A 27,058-nucleotide genomic window follows, 5' to 3' on the forward strand; every position below is an offset into this window, starting at 1 on the left:
ATGAAACACCCACCATTTTAATCTGTAGGGCATTTGCTTTAAAAAAATATATAATGTTTGGGGGTTCAAAGTTATTTTCTTGCAAAAAAAAATAACTTTTTCATGTAAACAATAAGTGTCAGAAAGGGCTTTGTCTTCAAGTGGTTAGAAGAGTGGGTGATGTGTGACATACGCTTCTAAATGTTGTGCATAAAATGCCAGGACAGTTCAAAACCCCCCCAAATGACCCCATTTTGGAAAGTAGACACCCCAAGCTATTTGCTGAGAGGCATGTCGAGTCCATGGAATATTTTATATTGCGACACAAGTTGCGGGAAAGAGACAAATTTTTTTTTTTTTTTTGCACAAAGTTGTCACTAAATGATATATTGCTCAAACATGCCATGGAAATATGTGAAATTACACCCCAAAATACATTCTGCTGCTTCTCCTGAGTACGGGGATACCACATGTGTGAGAATTTTTGGGAGCCTAGCCGCGTACGGGACCCCAAAAACCAAGCACCGCCTTCAGGCTTTCTAAGGGCGTGAATTTTTGATTTCACTCTTCACTGCCTATCACAGTTTCGGAGGCCATGGAAAGCCCAGGTGGCACAAAACCCCCCCAAATGACCCCATTTTGGAAAGTAGACACGCAAAGCTATTTGCTGAGAGGTATAGTGAGTATTTTGCAGACCTCACTTTTTGTCACAAAGTTTTGAAATTTGAAAAAAGAAAAAAAAAAAATTTTTCTTCTTGTCTTTCTTCATTTTCAAAAACAAATGAGAGCTGCAAAATACTCACCATGCCTCTCAGCAAATAGCTTGGGGTGTCTACTTTCCAAAATGGGGTCATTTGGGGGGGTTTTATGCCACCTGGGCATTCCATGGCCTCCGAAACGGTGATAGGCAGTGAAGAGTAAAATCAAAAATTCACGCCCTTAGAAATCCTGAAGGCGGTGATTGGTTTTCGGGGCCCCGTACGCGGCTAGGCTCCCAAAAAGTCCCACACATGTGGTATCCCCATTCAGGAGAAGCAGCTAAATGTATTTTGGGGTGCAATTCCACATATGCCCATGGCCTGTGTGAGCAATATATCATTTAGTGACAACTTTGTGCAAAAAAAAAAAAAAAGTGTCACATTCCCGCAACTTGTGTCAAAATATAAAATATTCCATGGACTCAATATGCCTCTCAGCAAATAGCTTGGGGTGTCTACTTTCCAAAATGGGGTCATTTGGGGGGGGTTGTGCCACCTGGGCATTTTATGGCCTCCGAAACTGTGATAGGCAGTGAAGAGTGAAATCAAAAATTTACACCCTTAGAAATCCTGAAGGCGGTGATTGGTTTTCGGGGTCCCGTACGCGCCTAGGCTCCCAAAAAGTCCCACACATGTGGTATCCCCGTACTCAGGAGAAGCAGCTGAATGTATTTTGGGGTGCAATTCCACATAGGCCCATGGCCTGTGTGAGCAATATATCATTTAGTGACAACTTTTTGTAAATATTTTTTTTTTTTTTTTGTCATTATATAATCACTTGGGACAAAAAAAATAAATATTCAATGGGTTCAACATGCCTATCAGCAATTTCCTTGGGGTGTCTACTTTCCAAAATGGGGTCATTTGTGGGGGTTTTGTACTGCCCTGCCATTTTAGCACCTCAAGAAATGACATAGGCAGTCATAAACTAAAAGCTGTGTAAATTCCAGAAAATGTACCCTAGTGTGTAGACGCTATAACTTTTGCGCAAACCAATAAATATACGCTTATTGACATTTTTTTACCAAAGACATGTGGCCGAATACATTTTGGCCTAAATGTATGACTAAAATTGAGTTTATTGGATTTTTTTTATAACAAAAAGTAGAAAATATCATTTTTTTTCAAAATTTTCGGTCTTTTTCCGTTTGTAGCGCAAAAAATAAAAACTGCAGAGGTGATCAAATACCATCAAAAGAAAGCTCTATTTGTGGGAAGAAAAGGACGCAAATTTCGTTTGGGTACAGCATTGCATGATCGCGCAATTAAAAGTTAAAGCGACGCAGTGCCAAATTGGAAAAAGACCTCTGGTCCTTAGGCAGCATAATGGTCCGGGGCTCAAGTGGTTAAGGACTGACAGATGCCTATAGCTGCAATTGCAGGTTGAGTCACGCTCCCTGCTAAGGAAAAAGAGGATTTTAACAGGCCTTCCAACTTCTTATCTGTTGGATCTTTAAGCATAAGCGCATTGTCCACTGGACAAGTTAAACTCCTATTCACATTGGAAATCGCAGCGTCAACTGCAGGAACTTTCCATCTTTTTGTGAACTTTTCCTCCATAGGATAGAGAAATGAGAATCTCTTTGGAGGGGGAAAATGCTTATCTGGATGATCCCATTCGGTATAAATAAGCTTTTCTAGTAAAGCGTGGATGGGAAATGCATGCAATTGTTGCACAGGCTTGAGGGAACCCAGGGAGGAAACCGGACCTTCAGCTAGCTCTGTTAGGGGTAACATGAAAGCAGAGCGAACCATTTCAGTAAGGTTCTGAACTTCAGCTTGTGAAACTGACAAATCAAGAATTGTTTCCTCAGCAGAGGAATAACCGGCTTGTCTTTCCTCTAAATTATCTGAGGGAGAAACCTCATCTTGTTCCCACAATTCCCTTGGACCCTCCACTGTTAAAGAATTTAAGGTGGGGGAGAGGGATCTAGGACGCTTCCTATCCACCTGGATGGAGGATGCGATTAGAGCCACTAATCTTCCTTCTAGGCCCTGCAGGGCTGAGGAAAATGCATCTTTAGTCACATATACAGGGGCTGAAGTGTGTAAAGCAGTTGCACCACCGCTGGCTTCCAATGACTCACCCTGACTTGCCATGTCAGGTATCTCCGGAGAGGATGACAGCATGGCGGCATGACTGGGTTTCCCAGCTCCTGGGGGTGGCACCTTAGGTAACTTCAAAGTAGCTTTGGAAGTCATAATACAAGGTACGAAAAAACAGAGGTAACAAATTATCTCTTATTTGCCTTAATAAAAATTTACAAGACAAGTGTCATCATATAATCAGTATTTAACTGCTGATAACAATCATATTTCCTGTGCTGGAAATGCCTGTGATACACCTCTTACGTGCCCAGCGATGCTGTGTTGTTAGTGTGATGTGGCCGTGGCTGCAACAGACTCTTTATGAGCTACTTCGTTACAGACATCAGGTGAGAACTCTGATTGACGCCCTTAGAGTTCCGCCTTTAGCACCATCTATCTGTGAAACAGATCAGCTGTGTGGATGTCTCTATGACTTACACATGGCACCGCCCTGAAAAAAACACGCCCCCTTCGCGACCCGCCCCCTCAACCCTTTACAGACATCAGGCGAAACTCCTGATTCAGCTGTGTGGATGTTTTAAGGTAACCTGTGTGCACGCGCGCGCTGTTACTTATCACGGTCAGTGAGGTAACAACTTTAGGTAATATGAAAAACCAAAAAGAGTCCTGGTTCCTAGGGTCCAGCTCTCAAAAGAGAAGCTTACAGGCAAAACCTTGTTCTTCAATGCGAGGCCCGGGTACCGTTCTATGGCCTCAGTGGCGAGGATGGATCCGGTTGTGGAGGTTTTTTAAATCCAGCACGGATCCCTCCCTGGAGCTCCTCAGAGCACATCTTCACTTGTGACCAACACCTTAGACACTGGCGAAAAAACTGAGGACTCCTGGAAGGAGGAGGGGTTATATGGGGGAGTCAACTTCCTGTCTTGGTTATACCAGTGTCAACACCTGAAGGTAGGCCCATAACCCACCAAGTAATTACTTGAGGCTCTGTGTTCTATGATGTACGATAAAGAAATAATGTTTGGGAATCTTACATCATCTTTAGGGATAAAATTCTTTTTTTAAACGTGTGCAAAAAATGATGAGGCATGGTGGAAGTCAGCAGAGCTCCCCTTCATTTGTTAAGCTCTGTAAGTGCAGAGTTAAGCTCAACTCTGTACTTGCAAAGTACTCAGTCTATGTGCCTTTAGTAAATCCACCCCATTACATGTAGTGAAATATATCTAATTTCTCCTGTCATTTCGCCAGATTTTTGGAGAATTCGCATATACATAATTTGCTGCAAACTTCCCAATCATGCCAAACATAAGACAATGTACATGCACATCACAATGGTCTACTCTAATCCCTTGTTAGAAAATACAGTGGATATAAAAAGTCTACACACCCCTGTTAAAATGTCAGGTTTCCGTAATGTAAAAAAATTAGAAAGATCAATCGTTTCAGAACTGTTTCCACCTTTAATGTGACCTATAAACTGTACAACTGAATTGAGAAACAAACTGAAATCTCTTGGGGGGGGGGTTGTAAAAATTAAATAAAATAAAATAACGTGGTTGCACAAGTGTGCATACCGTCTTAAAACTGGGGATGTAGCTGTGTTCTGAATTAACCTGCCTGGCGGTTTTCCCGAGTGTGGCTCGGGGTTAAAATTTCAGCATCCTTCGGGGTATCCCCGAGCCACACTTGATATTACATTGCAGGATCCTGGTGCGGTGTACTTACCTTGTCCCCAGGATCCTGCGATGTCCCCCCGCTGTGTCCGTGGGCTCTGTCCTCCGCCCCGATGTCCTGTGTTCCGGGCTCCGTTCCCTGCGAGCGTCGCGACGCACTGGGGCGGAGCCTGACAGCAAATTCAAAAAAGTGAAAATTCATAACACATACATTACACTGTAATCTTACAGATTACATTACTGTATGAAATCATTTCACATCAGTTTTGTCCCCAGTGCTTTGTCCAGTGCCTTGCATGCAGTTTTATATGATATATACTGTTCTTTCTGCCTGGAAACTGGAGATTGTCCATGGCAACCAAAAAGTGTCCCTTTACGTCAAAAGTGGTTTTAGACCAGCTAGAAAACAGCGATAGTAAAATAGAACACTTGCAGAATTGAGCGATAGTGAATCGTGGGGAAATTTATTTTATTATTATTATATTATTATTTTTTTATAATTATTTATATTTATTTATTATAATTTATGATTCTGTGTTTCAAACTCCATCATACCGGGGATATCTACTAGACTCTTGGTGGACAGATTAAAGTGTGTTATTGCTAAGAATTACAGGCCTACAATATAAAAACGTCAAATTTCTAAGCAAAATAATTGTACCTCTTTGAGACGCAAAAATCTGAAATAATCATACCGCCAGGGAGGTTAAGCAATCACATTCAAACTCATGTTACACAAAAATGGCTCTGGCTGAGAAAGGGTTAAAAAATGCAAGCAATCCTTTTAACCACTTAAGGACCGAGCCTCTTTTTGAGTTAAAATCATTTTTTTTTCTAGCACATTTAGAACCCCCAAACATTATATATATTTTTTTCAGACACCCTAGAGAATAAAATGCCAGTCATTGCAATACTTTATGTCACAATGTATTTGCGCAGAGGTCTTACAAGCGCAATTTTTTTTGAAAAAGTACACTTTTTGAATTAAAAAATAAAAAACAGTAAAGTTAGCCCAATTTTTTTCTATATTGTGAAAGATAATGTTACGCCAAGCAAATTGATACCCAACCTCTTCAAAATTGCGCCCGCTCGTGGAAAGGCGACAAACTTTGGCACTTAAAAATCTCCATTGGCTATGTTTAAAAATTTCTACAGGTTCCCAGTTTCGAGTTACAGAGGAGGTCTAGAGCTAGAATTATTGCTCTCGCTCTAACGATCGTAGCGATACCTCACATGTGTGGTTTGAACACCGTTTTCATATGCGAGCGTGGCTTACATATGCATTTGCTTCTGCACGTGAGCTCGGCCAGACGGGGCGCTTTAAATTATTTTTTTCTCCTTTATTTCACACTGTCCTTTTAAAAACAAAAAATGTTGGGTCATTTTTATTCCTATTACAAGGAATGTAAGAGAAAAAAAGCATGACCTTAAATGTGAGGTCAAAAAGACCTCAGAACTCACATTTTCACTTAAATGCAATAAACAAAAAAAAATTTAAATGTTACTTTTTTTTGGGAAAAAAAAAATTTCCCCTTTAAGACCATTGGACGGAAGTGACGTTTGACGTCGCTTCCTCCATCTAATGTTATGGAGCCGAGTGGGGGCCATCTTTCCCTCACTCGGCATCCAGACTCAGAGGGGAAAGGACGCAATCGTCTCTGCCGCTACCGATGGCACCCTCTCCCCCGATAAAAGTGATCTCGCTGCGAATCCGACGCAGAGACCACTTTTATCCTAAAGAGACCCGCGCGCCTAGAGTTGCCACCTCATCCCTTTAAAACTGAACACATATTAACTACACAGGTTCTGTGGATGTTTAAGGTGGTAATTAAACTCACTTGTCTTATCTGCATTAAATTAGCCTCAGAAACTGTGTAATTCATATGTGTTCGGGTTTAAAGGGATGAGTTGGCAACCTTAGGCGCGCCGTTGCTGAAAATACCACGGTTATGACAGCTAGCTGCTGCCATAACAATGGTATTTAGCATCAAAGTACCGACGTACAGTTACGGCGATTTTCGTGAAGTGTTTAAACGTGTCATACTTACCTGCTCTGTGCAATAGTGTGCCTTTAGTAAATCCACCCCATTACATGTAGTGAAATATATATATTTTCTCCTGTCATTTCGCCAGATTTTTGGAGACTTTGCACATAATTTGCTGCAAACCTCCCAATCACGCCAAACATAATACAATGTACATGCATATCACAATGGTCTACTCTAATCCCTTGTTAGATCATACAGTGGATATAAAACGTCTGCACCCCTGTTAAAATGTCAGGTTTCAGTGATGTAAAAAAATGAGAAAAATCAATCGTTTCAGAACTGTTTCCACCTTTAATGTGACTTATAAACTGTACAACTCAATTGAGAAACAAACTGAAATCTCTTGGGGGGGTGGGGGGGGGTGGGGGTGTTGTAAAAATAAAAAAACTAAAATAACGTGGTTGCACAAGTGTGCATACCGTCTTAAAACTGGGGATGTAGCTGTGTTCTGAATTAAGCAATCACATTCAAACTCATGTTAAATAGGAGTCAGTACACACCTGCCATCATTTAAAGTGTCTCTGTTTTAGTAGGTCTTTCCTAAGCTATTTTAGTTTTTGGGTTTTACTTCCCTCCACCGAAAAGATTTCAGTTTGATGTTCAACTAAGTTGTACAGTTTACAGGTCACATTGAGCCCGGGTTCACACTAGCACAATCTCAGAGATCGCATGTGATTCGCACCCGCACTGCAGGTGCTGATCACATGCGATCTCTGAGCAATGTGAGTTCAGCCATACTATTGTATGGCTAAACTTGCATTGGATTCGAACAGAAAATAGTGCAGGGAATTGTTTTTCCTCGCACCAGAATAAGATTGCATGGGTGTTGTCACCTATGCCATCCGATTCCTGTGCGAGTTCAAAGTTCGCACTGCAATCTGTGAACTAAACTGGGGGTGTCATTAACTTTGTGAACCCAGGGTAAGGGCCAGTTCACACCAGATGCAGTTCCGAGCTTTTTTTCTGCAATAAAAATGCATGCACAGTGTTTTCCATGTATTCCAATTGCTCTAGCTCACACCAGTGAAGTCAGTTCCAGTCAGTTTCTGGTCAATTTCTGCACCGATGTGAACTAGAGCCGTTGGAATACATGGAAAACACTGTGCATACATTTTTAGGGCCAGTTCACACCACAAAATGCACTCATACGTTACAGATCAGTATTTGCTTACAGTTCACACCAAACGCTGTTGCAGTGCATTTTTGATACAATTTAATAGGTACCAGTACAGTTCTGTGCAAAAAAAATGCAGCACGCTCTTTTTTTCTGTACCAGAAACCGAATGCACTGGTGCGAACTTGAGCCATTGGAATACATGAAAAACACTGCATGCATTTTTAGTGAAAAAAAGCACATGGAACTGCATCTGGTGTGAACTAGCATTAAAGGTGGAAAAAGTTCTGAAATCATTTATCTTTGTCTCATTATTTTACATCAGAGAAACCTGACATTTTAACCAGTTCAGCTCCGGAAGGTTTTACCCACTTCCTGACCAGGCCATTTTTTGCAATACGGCACTGCGTCGCTTTAACTGACAATTGCGTGGTCATGCGACACTGTACCCAAATAAAATTGATGTCCTTTTTTCCCACAAATAGAGCTTTTTTCTTTTGGTGGTATTTGATTGCCTCTGCGCTTTTTATTTTTTGCTCTATAAACAAAAAAAGAACGTCAATTTTGAAAAAAGACCAACATTTTTTTACTTTCTGCTATAATACATATCCAAAAAAAATGTTAAAAAAAAACAAATTTCTTTATCAATTTAGGCCAATATATATTCTTCTACATAATTTTGGTAAAGAAAATCACAATAAGCTTATTAATTGGTTTCTGCAAAAATTATAGCGTCTACAAACTACAGGATAGAGTTAGGGATATTTTTTTATTTTTTACTGGTAATGGCGGCGATCTGTGATTTTTAGCGGGACTGCGACATTGCGGCAGACAAATCTGACACTTTTTGGGGACCAGTGACACCAATACAGTGATCAGTGCTATAAAAATGCACTCATTACTGTATCAATGGCACTGGCAGGGAAGGGGTTAACCCCAATGGTAAATGTTCCCTAGGGAGGTGCTTACAAACTGTGTGGGACAGTGTCACACTGAAGGAAAAGAGATCCGTGACTCAACTTTGCTGAATCACAAGATCTTTTTCTCTTCCTGACAGATCCGCCGTTTGCCTTGGTTACACAGGCAGACGGCTGATCTGTCTCTCCTGTGAACGATTAGCGGGTTAATACATATGCTTCAGGAACCACACTGACTTAGTAGGTTGGCATATTTCTAAAGTATAAACCATTTTACCTCTTTATTAGCAATAAAAACTGAAAGGAGTTCCAATTCTTCTCCACTGTATCCATCCCACTGGATATCGCATGAGATAAAATACTGCATGTTTTCATGATATAAATACTGCATATTTCGATGAAATGCCACATGCGGTATTTTTTTGAATTGCAAAAAAAAAAAAAAAAAAATGTTACTGCAAATTTTAATGAGGAGAATACCGCTTTGTGAATAGAACCCAATTGCAACGTACCCATTTTTAGATGTGATAGCTGCATTCGTTTTTTTTTTTAAACCTTATTTTCTATTTTCATCTGGCCAGTAAGTCTGTTTTTCACAAGAACAAGCTCTCCTCCAGATGCATCAGTTTACAGGGATGAAACAAACCATTTACCACTGGCAGGGGTGTTTACATGGATCAGCTTTTATGTAAAACCACTAATCGCAAAAGGAAAAAACTGTTTGCTGTAACTGATTATAAAAAGTGTGATCTGGAGTTTGGCTTCAATTTGTTAATGTATTTTAATCTGCTACTACAGGAGATGCGTTACTGGCCAGATCACCAGGTCACAAGAGAGGGAACAAAGCCTAGAAAAGGAAAACTAATGCAGCCGTATCTAATGATTGGTAAGCTGCAATATAGATTACAATTTTGCTTTTGAGTTTAATACCACTTTAATAAGAACTCTGGAGATGAGCACACCCCTCTTTTTATAGTGCATTCTATGCATTAAGGTAAAAACATTCTGGGTGCAGCTCTCCCCCCTCAAACTTACCTGAACCCTATCTCAATCCAGCGCTGTGCACGAGAGCAGCAGTTCTCCCAGGTCTCGCTTTCTCCTTTTTGGCTCACACAGCAGCGCAAGTCATTGGCTGCTGCTGTCAATCACAGCCAGTAAAAAAGAGGCTTGCTATTGGTGGCACTCGGCAGGGGGAAGGAGCCAGGACCGCCGGCAAGGAACCCAAAAAGAAGATCGGGGCTGCACAGAGCAGGTAAGTAGAACGTTTGTTTTTTTTTGTTTTTTTATTATTTCCTTTAGAATAACTTTAACCATTAAGAGAAAAAAAAATCAAATCTTTAAAATGTGAAATGTGTGCATCAAAAAAAGGTGAAAAACAGATAATTCACAATATGTGATCATTGAAATTCACTGTACCATCTAGAGCTGGAATGACATTAATACACATTTCTGACAACTTGCACAACCAAAAAAGGCATTCTGCGGCCTTAAAAGGGTTGTAAAGGCAGAAGGTTTTTCTTAATCTTAATGCATTCTATGCATTAAGATAAAAAACCTTCTGTGTGCAACAGCCCCCCTAACACTTATCTGAGGTCTCTCTCTTTCCAGCGATGTCCACGAGTGTCTTAGCCACGCAAGATTCTCCCTCCTGATTGGCTGAGACACAGCAGCGCCAGCCAATGGCACCTCTGCTGTGTCTCAGCCAATCAGGAGGGAGAATCTTGCACGGCTAAGAAACTCAAAGTCAACTAGCCAATCAGTAGAGAGAGGGGGCGAGGCTGGGTCAGGGCTCCATGTCTGAATGGACACAGGGAGCCATGACTCTCCTCAGATACCCCCATAGCAAGCTGCTCGCTGTGGAGGCACTGAACAGGAGGGAGAGGCCAGGAGCACAGGAGAGGGACCAGAGAAGAGGATGACCCAGGCTGCTCTGTGCAAATCCACTGTAACAGAGCAGGAAAGTATGACATGTTTATTATTTTTATAGGAAAAGAAACAAGGCTTTTAAAATCACTTTAAGTTTTTCTTAATAATACTATATTTACTTGGTAATCCTTACAAATTCTTTTAACATGCCTCACAGCTATAAAGAGACTGACCCATCTGCAGCTCAGAAATGGTTTCCACCAGGGACCAATCCAGGCTGTATCCACAGTGAGATTTATCCATCAAATTGTCCAGCACCTGCCGTACGGTTTGCCTCTCATCCACCATCATTGTCTTTGAGCTGTCATCTGACATGTGCACTCTGATTACCAGCTGTGATGAAGGGAAACAAGTGTGGAAAACGGGTAAGACAAAGCAATTTATCAAAAGATTAATAAGTACAAGGCCGGATTTACAAAAATAAATAAAATAAATAATAATCTCACAGGGCGTTCAAGGAGCATTTCCTGAAGTAACAAGAGTGTCAGGCCCACGAAAGAATAAAATAGAGAAGTGGCCCTATGGGATTGTCACCCCTGACACCCATTTGTTTTATAAATACATTTTACTCTTAATAGAGGGCTATGGTGATTGTTAAGTACATGACTCTCTTTGGCTGCTTTGCTGGTTCTTTCTGTTTTGTGTTTCAGGTGAAAAGCTACCTGCCGTTGCTAGGAAGATTTACCTCAGCTGCTGAGCACTGGATTAGTGACAAATCCTTTGGTGGGAAACACCTAGCCAATGAGTTTAACCTGTTACCTTTCACTGGGCGGACTAAGCATTTGCCTCAGGTCTCTCAGTTGGACTCACCTCTGGATTTTCCTCAGCCTTACTTTTGGATCTTTTGATCTGCTCTCCCACCCTCCCTCCCCTTTGTTATTTTCCCTTGTCGCAGTCCCTCTTTATGTGGGTAATGTCGCCCACTTTGTGGGTGGACAGTGGTTGGTACTCTGTTACTTGATTTGTATAAGATATCGTGGCTTGAGTTTTAGTGACTAAGCAAGTTGGTCTGTTATTGGTTAACAAGAGTTCTGATTGATATTGAAGGTCTATCTTTTGGGTAATGTCGTCCACTTTGTGGGTGGACAGTGGTTGGTAAACTGTTATTTGGTTGATATAAGATATTGCTGCTTGAGTCTTAGTGACTAAGCATGTTGGTCTGTTTGGTGTTAAAGGTTAAAGTTCATTTCATAATTAAAATTGTTTTAAACCCAATAAAGGGGCCGCAGCCTAAGCTTTTCGACAATCCTTGTTGTGTGTTTATTTTATATTTTAGGTATGTTCTTATGGTATGATGGGTGTTAATGGGGTGTACAATCCCATGCCTGTGTAATGCAACCAATACACTCATTCCCACTATAAGTGTGTTAATGCTCATTAAGGCTACTGTAGAATTCAACATCTGTGTCAAAGAGCCCTAAGAGGAAAAAAGCATTTAAATTTAAACAAACACAGACATACATACAGATAGAGACTCAGACAGATAGAGCAATCCTTTACCCCAGATTCGTAGCGGTATTATTTAAAACGTAATATCCTGATTATATCATTTAAGCTAAGAAATGCACCTGCTTATTATGCACTGAAAATGTCCTAAGTTATATACTAGACCTTGAATTTCAATGCACATAGTATTAAACAAAACATACAATAGGATTCAAACATTGAGGTAGCAGAAAGGTATTCAAGGTTACCCATCCTGGATGAGGATGAGTAAGGGAAACACATATGGCAAGCTCCACATGAAAATGGTAAAGGTTGCTATGGCAGCCTTTACACAAGAAGCTAAGAACTGAAGGATTAACTGTGAATGCTCAGACATTTAAGATAGTTGCCAATGCCATATTCTTTCTTTGCCATATAAACATTGTTATTGTCCAGAATACAGACTTACAGAAAATGTACAGAAAATTGCCAAAAGAAAAAAAAAACAAAAAAAAAACCAAACACACTCCTCTTTTATAATTGTAAATGTGCAGCTTTTGTAAAAGCATACTTTTTTCACTGCACCAACTCTTGATAGTTTAAAAAAAAAAAAAAAAAAATCACGGCATTCACCTTTTTCACTTGAGCTTCTTTAATTTTTTCGAGAGCTATTCGAATCTTCTCTGCCTTAATTTTGGCAGCTTGTTCCTCCTATTGATTGAATTAAAAACACACACAAACTGTCAGATTTCTTATAAATTAATAATTGATGATCATAAAAATAAGACAGCAGTCTCAAATTAGACCCTTCCAAATGCTCCAGACTTTCAAGCATTGGTAAGTGCATTATCACCTAATGCAGGTGTTAGAAAAGAAAAAAAAAAAAAAAAAAGGAAAGGGAAACACTAAGTCATAACAGAAATAGAACACACTCTAATAAAAGTTATTCAGAAAGTGGATATAATGTTACAGTAAATATTTTTATTAATATATTTAGTCGAGATTGAGAATATACAGAGCAGAAAGTTATACAGACATTGATAAACTGTAGCCCCACATACACCTGAAGACTGCCAAGATCAAATAATCGTAGCTGGAACCAAAAAAAGGTCTTATGCTCCACTGACTTCCGACAAATGTTATACTATGTTGTTATGGTAGTATTAAGACTGGTACAAACGAGACGAATATTGGCCGGTTCAACTGAAACCGGCCAACATTCAGCCAATGTGTACACCAGCCTGTCCAGTTTCTGTCAAATAGGAATGCTGGAAAACCACCATCCAGTCAGCACTGGCAGCCAATGGCTGTGAGGGCTGACCAGTGTATTCTGGCAGAGGGGCGCCCCCCCCCCGTCAGAATACAACAGCTCAGCAGGGAGCTTGCTGTACTAACACCTCCTCCTGAGCTCCTCCGATTTCAGCCCGCTGGGTTGAACGGAAAAAACAAAAAAAAACTTAAAGTGTGTACCAGGCTTTAGGGATCATGGTTTGCTACTTTGCAGCTTTATTCCAATACAATGTTCTTTTGCAGAAATATTAGCCATATGACGCCCATCACATGCAGTATGACCCCTGCTCTTACTGAATTTGGACAATTTTCCTTGCCAGTGATCCATCAGAGCTGAATGCAAAAAAAAATGCCAACTGAAAAAGCAAGGGATTGGTATTGGTTGACCAGGTACTTGTGATATATGGCCTTTGTTTTCTTTACAACAGATTCACTGAACTGGAAACACGGCCATTATTTTATTAATAAGGCTCTGCACCGTGATTTTCTTTTAGAATGGGCATATCAAATTTCTATGCTAAAAACACATTTAGAGGTCTTCAGAGACCATGAAAACAGCAGAATTATATAATGATCTCCCACTAAAATCCCTGAGGACATCCTACTAGGACTGAATTTAATACACCTGCACATTTTTGGACCCATCACATTAGGTGAAATTAATGATTACTTTAGTTATAATGAGCCCAAAGTAGACTAACTGCAAATACTGTGCAAGCCTTTTTTCACACTTGGACAGAAAAATGGTTAAATACTTGACAACTTAACTCAACATTAGTATAGTGCCCAGGGCTGCGATACTGCACACAACCTAATCATTTCTGCGTAATCCTTGTTCCATCACAGAAAGTCCATTTCTTATCACTTTACTATTACTGCACACTTTATATTTCACCGAATTGCATAAACCGCTCATCTAAAAAAGAAACGCGATGTTCCTCTGCTTCCAGCTTCTAGAGAACAGCCAAAACAATGAGGGATAGAAGCACAGCTAGCACACCAAGCTCACTGCCTTTAGCCCCGGTTCACACATGGGCGGCACGACTTGCAGGTCGCCTCACCGAGGCGACCTGCACACGACTGCCACGGCGACTTGCAAAACGACTTCTGTATAGAAGTCTATGCAAGTCGCCCCTAAAGTAGTACAGGAACCTTTTTCTAAGTCGGAGCGACTTGCGTCGCTCCTATTAGAACAGTTCCATTGTACAGAACGGGAGGCGACTTGTCAAGCGGCTAGGTCGCCTGACAAGTCGCCCCTGTGTGAATCGGCACTTACTGTCTCCTGCACGTTTAAAAACACAAAAACTATACCTTTTTTGAATATATTTTACTTTCTCAAAAAACGTATCATTTTCTGTAGCTGAGCCTGCTATCCAGAGTTGTTCCCTGTGATACACGTTCAAAGTACACGCTGTCTTTCTAGTAGTGAGGGATTGATCAATTCCTTCTAAAGAATATTCTTCCAATGATCTGAAGATGAAATACTGAATCTCATTTATAAGCAATAGGAATACATGAAGTATAGTGAACTTTCTGTCAACCAGTCAGATAATTTGATTTCAATTCAATTCAGAAAAATACAGCAATATAGGATGACTGGTTTTGTTGTTTAGCTTTTTTACCTTCTGCTTACCTAGTATATTGGAGATCCTACTGCCAAACCATTGATTTTAACAAAAATCTTCCATTAGGATTATATGTGCATTTAACATTATGCTTCCTGAACACTTTTGGGTATATTTTTTTTAGATTTTTGGCTGCTAATTTAGAAAATAGCCTGTAATTTAAAGCAGTATTAAACCTGAAAGCAAACATTGCACCCTACCAATTCTTAGATGTGATGGCTGCATTTGTTTTCTTTTTTGGATTTTTCCCCTTTCTTTTTACCCGTGATCTAACCAGTGAGTCGTTTTTTTAACCACTTCACTACCCGCCCATAGTCAAATGACGGCCTGAGATGGGATCTCCCATCCTGGGTGGCCATCATATGACGTTCTGGGCTTCCTGGCCATCTAGGGGACCCGGTGCGTGTGCCCGGCGGCCGCGATTGCCCGTTAACCGAACAGGACCGTGGATCTGTGTGTGTAAACACACAGATCCACGTCCTGTCAGGTGAGAGGAGACCGATCTGTGTTTCCAGTACAGAGGAACACCGATCAGTCTCCTCCCCTTGTGAGTCCCCACCCCCTACAGTTAGAATCACTCCCCTAGGAAACACATTTAACCCCTCGTCTCCCCCTAGTGGTTAACCCCTTCCCTGCCTGTCACATTTATACAGTAATCAATGCAATTTTATAGCACTGATCGCTGTACAAATGTGAATGGTCCCAAAAATGTGTCAAAAGTGTCCGATGTGTCCGCCATAATGTCGCAGTCACGAAAAAAAAAATCGCAGATCGCCGCTATTACTAGTAAAAAAAATAAATACAATTTTTTAAAAAATGCCATAAATCTATCCCGTATTTTGTAGACGCTATAACTTTTGCGCAAACCAATCAATATACGCTTATTGCGATTTTTTTTACCAAAAATATGTAGAAGAATACATATCGGCCTAAACTGAGGAAAAAATTAGTTTTTTTTTTTTAAAAATTGGGATATTTATTATAGCAAAAAGTAAAAAATATTGTGTTTTTTTTCAAAATTGTCGCTCTTCTTTTGTTTATAGCACAAAAAATAAAAACCGCAGAGGTGATCAAATACCACCAAAAGAAAGCTCTATGTGTGGGGAAAAAAGGACGCAATTTTGTTTGGGTATAACGTCACACAACCGCGCAATTGTCATTTAAAATGCGACAGTGCTGAAAACTAAAAATTGGTCTGGGAAGGAAGGGGGTGAAAATGCCCTGTATTGAAGCGGTTAAACTGAAGAAGCTGTCCTGCAGATGTAGCAGTCAGAGCAGAGTTTATCAACCATAGGTTCCACAACTGGTGTCTTTCTGTTCTCCGTCGGCCCCTCTTCTAAACCCTTTACAACCACTTTTTTCTATAAATTAGGCTTACCTGTAGTTACACTGGGTATCTCCTAAACCTGCACGGTTTAGGAGATATCCCCTGTATTTGCATGTGCCGACGTCATCGGCACATGCGCACTGAAGCAATGGCAGAAATTTAGACTATGCCGTTACCAGTGGCTACCGCGCATGCGCGGGGGTGACGTCATTGTGGCTCCGGCCACTCACAGCGCCGGAGCAGCGATACCCGGAAGTAACTCCGGGGAGAACTGTCGCCGGCTGGTGCTGTGTATGGGCACCGCAGCAGGGCTTCGATCACAGGCAAGTATTTCATAATGAGCTAGTATGCTAGCTCATTATGCCTTTGTTTTGCAGGTTTTTTTTTCTAGGGTTTACAACCACTTTAATGTGACATCACATGGCCTGGACAAGAGAGGAGAGCCAGCAGGGAACAGCGTGCCAGAACAAGGACTATCACAGCTACCTACCTGTATTGCTCTGGATGAGAAGGATGTTCAATACTGCCATGCTCCCATGTAATGTACCCTGCTTTGATGTAATGTGCCCTCCTCACAACTGTAATCTGCCCTGCTTCCCCCAATTTTTGGCCGTGCTGACCCCCTGTACCCTGCCCTGCTTCCCCCATATACATTGCTTATCTAAAGTTCAACCCAGAATTGAGCAACTGTTCAAAAAAAGGCAAGCACAAGATTTACATTAAATATGTATGTTTTAATACTTATGTTATTATGTAATGCAATTTCTAAAAATAATTGTTATATATCAACAGCTCACTGATTACACCAAAGTTCCATGAGTGGTAGATGTGAACATTATTTTAGGGGTTCCCTGAGATATCAACATTTTTGCCAACGGGTCCGCCAAGGTAAAAAGGTAGAGAAACCCCAAGTTAGTGTGTTTAGGAGAAACCATTTAACATCGACAGGGTGCTTACAATGATCAACTTTTGTTTATGTAGAACCTTCATCCCAAAGGGAAGAAAACTGTTGCTGTAACCACTTAAAAAGTGTTGGCTGGAGTTTGGCTTCAATTTGTTTATTGTACAGTATCTCACAAAAGTGAGTACACCCTTCATATTTTTGTAAATATATTATTATATCTTTTCATGTGACAACACTGAAGAAATAACACTTTTCTACAATGTAAAGTAGTGAGTGTACAGCTTGTATAACAGTGTAAATTTGCTGTCCCCTCAAAATAACTCAACACACAGCCATTAATGTCTAAACCGCTGGCAACAATGTGAGTACACCCCTAAGTAAAAATGTCCAAATCGGGCCCAAAATGTCAATATTTTGTGTGGCCACCATTATTTTCCAGCACTGCCTTAATCCTCTTGGTCATGGAGTTCACCAGAGCTTCACAGGTTGCCATTGGAGTCCTCTTCCACTCAACCATGACAACATCAAAGAGATGGTGAATGTTAGAGACCTTGCGCTCCTCCACCTGCCATTTGAGGATGCCCCATAGATGCTCAATAGGGTTTAGGTCTGGAGACATGCTTGGCCAGTCCATCACCTTTACCCTCAGCTTCTTTAGCAAGGCAGTGGTCGTCTTGGAGGTGTGTTTGGGGTCATTATGTTGGAATACTGCCCGGCGGCCCAGTCTCTGAAGGAAGGAGATCATGCTCTGCTTCAGTATGTCACAGTACACATTGGCATTCATGGTTCGCTCAATGAACTTTAGCTCCCCAGTGCCAGCGGCACTCATGCAGCCCCAGACCATGACACTCCTACCACAATGCTTGACTGTAGGCAAGACACACTTGTCTTTGTACTCCTCACCTAGTTGCCGCCACATACGCTTGACACCATCTGAACCAAATAAGTTTATCTTGGTCTCATCAGACCACAGGACATGGTTCCAGTAATCCATGTCCTTAATCTGCTTGTGGACTTTCTTGATCACCACCTTTAGAAGAGACGTCCTTCTGGGACAACAGCCATGCAGACCAATTTGATGCAGTGTGCGGCATATGGTCTGTGCACGGACAGGCTGACCCCCCACCCCTTCAACCTCTGCAGTAATGCTGGCAGCACTCATACGTCTATTCCCCAAAGACAACCTCTGGATAGGACGCTGAGCACGTGCACTCAACTTCTTTGGTCGACCATGGCGAGGCCTGTTCTGAGTGGAACCTGTCCTGTTAAACCGCTATATGGTCTTGGCCAGTGTGCTGCAGCTCAGTTTCAGGATCTTGGCAATCTCCTTTTAGCCTAAGCCATCTTTATGTAGAGCAACAATTCTTTTTTTCAGATCCTCAGAGTTCTTTGCCATGGGTTGCCATGTTGAACTTCCAGTGACCAGTATGAGAGAGGGAGAGCGATATCAAATTTAACACACCTGCTCCCTATTCACACCTGAGACCTTGTAACACTAACAAGTCTCATGACAAAGGGGAGGGAAAATGGCTAATTGGGCCCAATTTGTACATTTTTATTTAGGGGTGTACTCACTTTTGTTGAGTTATTTTGAGAGGACAGCAAATTTACACTGTTATACAAGCTGTACACTCACTACTTTACATCATAGCAAAGTACTTTTTCTTCAGTGTTGTCACATGAAAAGATATAATAAAATATTTACACAAATGTGAGGGGTGTACTCACTTTTGTGATATACTGTATCTAAATCTGCTAGTATCTAACACTAACCTATCCCCATGGACTGACAATGCTGCTGTCCAAAAGGTGTCTCTGTGCTCTCTCATACAGAGTGTAGGCACCTTAAAATAGGAGGTGTGCCACTGGCGAGATCGCCAGGTGAAAACAGAAGGGAAAAAATATATTATATTAGTATATATCACATTTTTGGGTTTAACAATGCTTTAACCTACTGTGTACCGTTTTCTAGAAATCTTCTGCTTTTGCAATTAATTCTTATACAGTATATTTCAAGTTTACTCAGGGCATACCGTATATAACATTTGTGGAACTGGTACAGTTTGGGCATGCCTAGGCATGCTTTGGCTAGATGGATGCTGCCTGGAAAGGCGATAAAGCAGCTTGCATGCATAGATGCTACCCATTTAGTTGAGATCAGTTTTGATCTTAACTGAATCATTGATGTATCCTGATGCGACTGTTTAAAGGCATAGCATTGTATATTAACATGTATCTTACAGTATGTAACAAGTGATCCAGCTATAGGCGGTAGGATGATTGGTGACAGCAGAAAGGGCTCGCCAATGTTGGAACACTCATATGTTCTGCTACATTTGTGGCATGTACACGCTTAAACCTCATGAACGAATCATGACTGAGCTTGTTAAGAAAGAAAATTAATTGTACTTTGGTTGTAAGATTATGGACCAAAATAAGTAAAAATTATTATACAAGATTGAAAAATCAAAGACAGAACTCCTGGGTTCAAGACTGCAACAACAGTGTTTTCTATAACCAGGTATAAAAAAAAATTCTGTTTTTCAAAGCCACCAAGAAGCTTTAACAAATTAATTTGCACAGATTACCAACCTTGTTTTCTGTACTGAAATTGACTGTTTGTTCATGGCTTTGGATTGTGAGCATGACCCACTAGAATGGTGTCTTTATTGATTCATCAGTTTTAAGTAGGGTTGCCACCTTTTCTTCAAGCCAAACCTAAAACACTTTAGCGGCCTAGGACACCTCTGGGTGGCCCAAGGAGAGTAGTAATGTGGTGCGCATAGCGTGCCACAGCAAACTGTGGGTGTGGCAAAATTGCTTTTGCTGACAACATCGTCCTGCCCCCCCAGTGATGCCAAACCTGCCCCCAGACAGCCGCCCGCAGCAGTCTGACTATCTAGGTTATCAGCCCGGTCTGAATGTGTCCGGGTTTCAGTTCGCCTATAACCCGGACACGCGATTCAAAACCCGGACTGCCCGGGTGAATCCCAGGCAGTCTGGGTAACCCTAGTGTTAAGCCTCAAGGCTGTGTTGTTACAGATTGGCAACGTATACCTTTCAATACCTGTTGACTATGCTGCACACATTATAGAAACATTTGTTGAAGCGCATCCAGTATACCAAGTACAACTGGAAAATTTGTGGAGATCTAAAAGTAGTGGCTATACTGCTTGGAATACTATAAGGTGAGTGTCAGCGCCAAATTGGTCAGTGAAAAGCAGCGTGCAATCAGTGTAGATATACAATCACTGTATGGTGAATATAGAGAAAGCGCTTTTAGCGCTGCATTTTATCTATACTGCTTGGCATGTAGATTGGATATACCAAGTACTATTGTTATACATGCAAAATGGACAGTCATGCAAGAAAGTCGCATTACATCAAAAAGAAACGACCATGCCGAAAGAATTTGGTTCCAAGTTAAAAACACAGCACATGAACCACTCGTTGACCCGACAAATATATTTTTGCCTCTGCTTCACATAAAACTCAGACGGATGAAAAATGTTTTAAAAGCGATAAACAAGGAAGGTGTAGGCTTTAGTTATCAGAGACAGATGTTTGCAAGAATAAATGATGCCAAGATTAAGGAAGGCATTAAGGTTGATCCATAGATCACATACGTCATCAATGACTAACAGTTCAAAGATCTGTTAGTGGAGCTGGAGAAAATCTCCTGAAAAGCCATAAAGGATGTCGTTTAGAATACTCTTGGCTTTGTTTACAAATTTCTTACAGCATACAAGCCTAAGGCCCCTTTCTCACAATCGGCACGCAAAGATTTGCCTGTCCTTTCTCAGGCGGATCTAAGCGGGCCACCCATTGACTTTTATGGGCAGGCGGATACCAGCAGAGATGTTACCACTGACACCCGCCTGCCATCCGATCCGACAAGAGCCACTGAAAACAGACGGATGGCGATACGCTCGCCATCCGTCCAGTGGTTCGGATTGGATGGCATTGGATGAAACGGACAGCATGTTCCCACAGATCTTGCCATAGAGAACAGCAGGGCTCTGACAGATCCGTCTCTGCACAGTGAGCAGAGACGGACCAGTCATCTGCCAGCTCAGCGGAGATCAAAGGAGAAATCCCCCGCTGAGCTAGCACAGTCCGCCCCATGCAACATGTCACTGAAGATTTATTTTCTGCATTTATACTTGGACTTCTTTCCTGAAGATCTAGGTGCAGTTAGTGATAAACATGGTGAAAGGTTTCACTGGGACATTGCTGCAATGGAAAAATTATATCAGGGCAACTGAAATCCATCAATGCTGGCTGACTGTTGTTGGACACTGCAGCGAGATGCGCTGGACACCAAGTACAAATGAACATCAGCATTAGTGATAGGGTCTCTTTAAATATATTAGTACCACAATTTAAACATCATGACATAGATGTCCATTAATAATGGAGATAAGATACCACTATTCACTGTAGTGTTTACTTCATACTAAAACAGCATTTTACACTTTATTCATAGAAATGCAGGATGTAGCATGTAATCTGCATAACACTGAAGGGAGCACTCTGGGACCGAAGAAGAGGCCGGATATTGGACTGTGACATTACCCGCTAGCTAAAAATAATATAAATACCGTATTTATTGGCGTATAACACACACTTTTTTACCCTGAAAATAAGAGGGTAAACTGTGCAAGCGTGTTATACGCGATGTCTGTTTTTTTACCAACAGGGGGCGGGGATCGGGCGGTCTCCCCTGGGTGCCACTTATTGGGAGGGTGTCAGGCCGGCGGCCTCGCCTCTCCTGGCCGTGGAACAGCGCTGCCAGTAAACTCTAAAGTTCATAGAACATTACTGCAGTGCCAGCCCTTTGTCATATACAGCTCCTCCTGTGTAACTCAATGTAAATCTAAGCCTCCGAATACCTTAATTAATGCCGCTCGTTGTGGCTGCTCTCCTTCTCCCGCTCCGCCTCCTCCTCGTGTGTAGCTTTTGATTGGAGGAGGAGAGCGGTCACATGACCGTCAATAAAAGAGAGGAGAACAGTCACATGACTGGGTCCACGAGAGAGAGCAGCATTAATGGAGGTATTTAGAAGCTTTGATTTACAATGAGTGACACAGGAGGAGCGGTGTAAAAGAAGGGGCTGGCAGTGTGAAGTTTTCTCAACTTTGGAGTATGCTTGCAGCGCTGTCCCTGTCGCAGCCAGGGCTGTCTTTAAGGCAGGGCAAAAGGGGCATCTGCCCTGGGCCCCATCATTGTTGTGGGGCCCAAAGCAGCTGCCTCATACTTGCCAACTATCCCAGTTCAAATTCCCTTGTCCCTTGAAGTTTTAGTCCCGTGCTGTGTCCTGATATCTCAGTGTGAAGCTGTTATTAATGCTGCTCAGCTCTGCCTACTGCCATGTACAGATGACTCACCTGCAGACCCTGTGTTTACATGTAAATAACCTGCATTGATATGTAAGTAGCGGCTGCATTAATATGTAAATAGCCGCGGACCGGCAGCAATGATATGTAAATAGAGGCGGCATTCCTATGTATATCATGCCCCCCTAAGGTCACTTCTGCTGAATGGTGCCCACCGGAGAGGTAAAGGGGCACGCTTGAAAGTCCTGCCTAAAACTGTAGTCATTAAGCCTAACATCAGCCTGTTCTGCAAAGGTAAGCAAATTGGAACCCTTTTTCAAAATAACATGGTGCCACAGCACCCTGAATTGTGGTGCATGTAAATACACACATCTCAGCAGATGTGTGAGGGTGTCATTAACAATTAATGGCACTGCTGAGTATCTGCTAAAGGGCAGCAAATTTCTGTGGAGTCAGGAAAGCAATTTTGCATGTGTTCCTCACACACATAAATGTGAACGCAGGCTAAATGTCTCAGTTGCATTGGTGGTCAGTGTAAATCTTCTCATTACATTGGAGTTTGGTGTACAATCCTTTCATTCGCACTAGTGGCCAGTGTGAAGGTCCCCCTTACATTGGTGGTCAGTGTAAATCCTTCCTTACATTAGTGGTTCCCGTGAATGCTCCTATTACCCTCAGTGGTCAGTGTAAATCTCCATTACCTCAGTGGTCAGTGTAAATCCCCATTACCTCAGTGGTCAGTGTAAATCCCCATTACCTCAGTGGTCAGTGTAAATCCCCATTACATTAGTGGTCAGTGTTAATCCCCATTACATTAGTGGGCAATGTGAATCCCCATTATATTAGTGGGCAATGTGAATCCCCATTACATTGGGGTTTTCTGTCTATGGATGGGTCCCCTTATCTCCCCAGTCCATAGTGTGCAGGCAGTGAGGAGATGATGTGCACCAACCTCTTGCAACCAATCATTGAGCGGTAAGGATATGCAGTAACCTCTATCAACCAATTAGTAACAAGTAATAATGTGCAGTAACCTCTAGCAACCAATTGGTGAGTGGTAAGGATGTCCAGTAACCTCTAGCAACCAGTCAGTGGGCAGTACTGATGTACTGTAATCTGTAGCAACCAATCAACAAGCAGAAGTCATGCTGTAACCTCTAGCAAATAATAAGTGAGCCATAATGTGTTCTGTAACCTCTAGCAGCCAGTCAGTGACTGGTAATAATACACTGTAACCTCTGGCAACCAATCGCAATCACTGTCTGATCTGATTCAGTAAACTGATCTTGAGTCTAGATGCTATTTATTGTAGGCTCAGAACAGGTGGAGAGCGAAACTGCATGGGGGGGGTCCAAGAAAATGTTTGCCCAGGGTCCAATCAATATAAAAGACAGCCCTGGTCCCAGCACTGGGAGTGAGGGGGGGGGGGTCTCTATAATGAAAGGGGGTTGTGTGTTGTACAGGGGTCTGTGTATTATGCAGGGGGGCTGTGTAAAGTTTTTTTCCTGAAACTTCCCTCTTAAATTGGGGTGCGTGTTATACGCCGGCGCGTTTTATACGTCGATAAATATGGTAATATGTAAACCACCCTTACCTGACTAAAATAAACATTTTAATTTATTCATAAAGAAAATATAAATTGAACTTTAATACATTTGCTTTTAGCATGTATAACAGATGTACAGCAGCCAATAGGTGCTGACTAAGAAAAATTATATTGTGCATAATTGATGTTAAAGCTGGCTAACATAATGCTGTAAAAACATTTCAATACAATGCATGATGAAATAGCCGCTGGTTTTGTTTTCCCATTATTCTATTGGCATGGATCATGATAGAATATAAAAAAAAAAAAAATTGTTGCAGAGAAGAAACCATTTGTGTATTCAGCTAGGGGACTCATGCTGCTTTATCTGGGGGCATAAGAATGTATGTATTCAGAAATACATATTTGGTCTATTACTTACCAGAAAAGTGTTTTGTGCATAGTGCTGCGATTTTGACGAGAACAAGGAAATGGCACTTTTTTTTTTTAATAGTAATAAAACGATACAAAAATCTTGAGGTGTTTGTTATGGAAAGATGACTTGTTTTAATTTGACAGGAATTAGACCAGACAGGAGGGTGTTTGATGAAACTGGGTTTCAGTGAGTCAGCAGCAATATTACCATGACAGAAAGTATAGCAAGACATCTGGTGAAGCTCATTCAGTGAAATCCAAAGTTTTCCTAAGTGCTCCCTTAACAAAAACACAGGAGCACGCAACATGTATCAGGTTATCTCATTTTTTTCTCTTCAGCAATCTAAGGATCAAAAAAACATGTTAGATCCCAGGCTTATTTGTCCCCTATCACTGCACTGTGGTCACTGATAGGACAGAGCTTTAAAGAATAGATGGATACACAGGAAGGTTTCTCACACATAATTAACATGGGTTTAACATAATCATGACTGACCACCTCCCTTGATATCCTCCAAGTAATCAAATCTTTAAAACTGCAAAATAAAACAGGCCCTGATGGCTTCACATCACATATAAAACAAATAGAACTCACAAGCGGGTGAGAGGTAGAGAGTGGATGACAGTCCACAGTGGACTGTAATGAGCTGGTAGCTGTGTGGTAGTCCTTGGTGGATAAGAGAGCCGGCTGTGGTGGGGAGCAGGATGACCCACGTCAGGCTGCCCTGTGTGGCCGTGATGGTATTTCCAGAAATCGAATGTCTGCCCAAAGACGATGTGTCCAGCTATTTAATCAAATCTATTTAAGATTACATAGGACTCGCACAGTCATTGTTTATCTTTTACTTTGTTATATTTTGTTACATATTACCAATTTAGTTTGCTACATTAGTCTTTAATCCAGTATCTTGTTTTTATTTGCAAATACTAAGAGCTGACATCCCTGGCACCGCCATAATGGCGATTGCTCAAAGACATGTATCTCACTCACCTGGATGTCATGAGGATAATTAGCAGCTCTATAAATTCCCAGAGGTATTTTCAAACAAACAATCAGGTTGATGAAGAAGGCATGGTTAAGCTTCCGAAACGCGTCCCGATTGGCTTACACAGCGGGTGGACTTACTGCTCCTCTCACTACTCAGCTGGACACATAATCTTTGGGCAGACATCCGATTTCTGGATATACCATCATGGCCACACAGGGCAGCCTTACGCCAGTCTCCCTGCACGAACTCAAGGTTCATCTTGCTCCCCACCACAGCTGGCTCTCTTCTCAATCTCCACCAAGGACTACAGCTCCCAGCTCATTACAATCCACTGAGGACTGTCATCCTCTCTCTCTCTCCCCCTCACCCGCTTGTGAGTTCTATTTGTTTTATATGGTATTTTACTTAATAAATTGTGCTACACTATGCCGGTTTGGTGCTTTCTTCCCTTCCTATTTTACAGATTGTGGATTTCTAGCCCACAAATGAAAGCAGCCTTGCCAGCACCACAGTGTCAGTCATTTTCTACCAATTGACATTTTTATTCCTATACCTCCAGAAATAAGTATCTTTCAATACTTCTTTTTTAACCTGGTATATGACATTTTATCACTATTGGATGGGCACAGTGTCAGCGCTGTAGTGCTTTTTGATCATGCCCCTGTAAAAAAACAAAAATCCTGCAGACTTCTTGTGCCTTTATTCGATCCAAGCACTTAACAGTGAAGACTTGCTCACCAACACAGCATGTATGCTATCAAAGCAGACATAGGCCAATTTTCATCCCATAGCACTGGTAGATTTAGACAAAGATATTTGCTAAAATATTTGTCTTCATATTCAACACCTACCTAACCAATGTAATAAATAAAGACCAAATTGGTTTTGTTCCTCAGTGGCAAATCAGGGGCATTAGGAGTTTGTGAATACACTTGATATACAAAGATTTCTCCCAGCTTTGGTCCTTTCCCAAATACAGTGGTACCTTGGATAACAAGCATAATTCATTCCAGAAGAATGCTTGTAATCCAAAGCACTCGTATATCAAAGTGAGTTTCCCCATAGGCGTCAATGGAAACTCAGATACAGTAATTTGTTTCACAGTGACTTCTATTGTATGCAGTACCACATGTGGCCAGAGGTGGGGGGCGCCAGAGACACTCGGAGACCTGCTCGGATGCACTCAGAGTCACTCGGGAATGGAGTGTTTCCGAGCAGCTCGAGTGTTACCGGCGCCCCCGCACCTTTGGCCAAATGCGGCGCTGGATACCCCAGAGGCTTGAATGCCTCTCGTTTTGCGAGACAACGCTCGCAAACAGAGTCAGAATTTAAAATAAAATAATAGCTCGTATTGCAAAACGCTCGTTAACCGCGTTACTCGTGATCAGAGGTATTACTGTAGTAGAAAAGCATGCGTCTCTGTTCAGGAGAACAGGAGTATCTCTTCTATGTTTTGGAGCATTGAGGTTTGGGCGCAGACTGTCAGTTTTTATTGCCGTCTGTGCCCCCGTTAAGGAGATTCATGCTCTCGTATTTTTTGTCCTGCTTACCATTATCAAAGTGAAAGTAAATCCCAAATTTTGGGTTGTCCCCAGAAATGTAATAGAGGGGAACTCTTCCAATGGGGACACTAGTTCTGGTGACCTGGGGGATTTTCTCTCACTTCCTGTTTGGCTGTGGGACACAGATAGCGAAAAAAAAAAATCTGACAGGGATTATAACCCTACTTTGCTCTCTC

At 41.6% G+C, this 27,058-nt stretch overlaps 1 protein-coding gene across 7 annotated transcripts in view; it reads right to left on the reverse strand.

Annotated features, from left to right (window-relative positions):
- RAPH1 (Ras association (RalGDS/AF-6) and pleckstrin homology domains 1) overlaps positions 1–27,058 on the reverse strand; it is a 345,430-nt gene that overhangs the window by 96,747 nt on the left and 221,625 nt on the right. For all 7 annotated transcript variants that reach the window (XM_073633353.1, XM_073633356.1, XM_073633355.1 and 4 more), the window contains 2 exons: positions 12,523–12,600; positions 10,638–10,797 (listed from right to left, as the gene is read on the reverse strand). In XM_073633353.1, coding sequence (XP_073489454.1) covers positions 10,638–10,797; positions 12,523–12,600 — 238 coding nt within the window. The remainder of the gene's footprint in view (positions 1–10,637; positions 10,798–12,522; positions 12,601–27,058) is intronic.

The sequence above is a fragment of the Aquarana catesbeiana genome, linkage group LG06 (assembly GCF_042186555.1).
Source record: "Aquarana catesbeiana isolate 2022-GZ linkage group LG06, ASM4218655v1, whole genome shotgun sequence".
NCBI classification, from domain to species: Eukaryota; Metazoa; Chordata; class Amphibia; order Anura; family Ranidae; genus Aquarana; species Aquarana catesbeiana.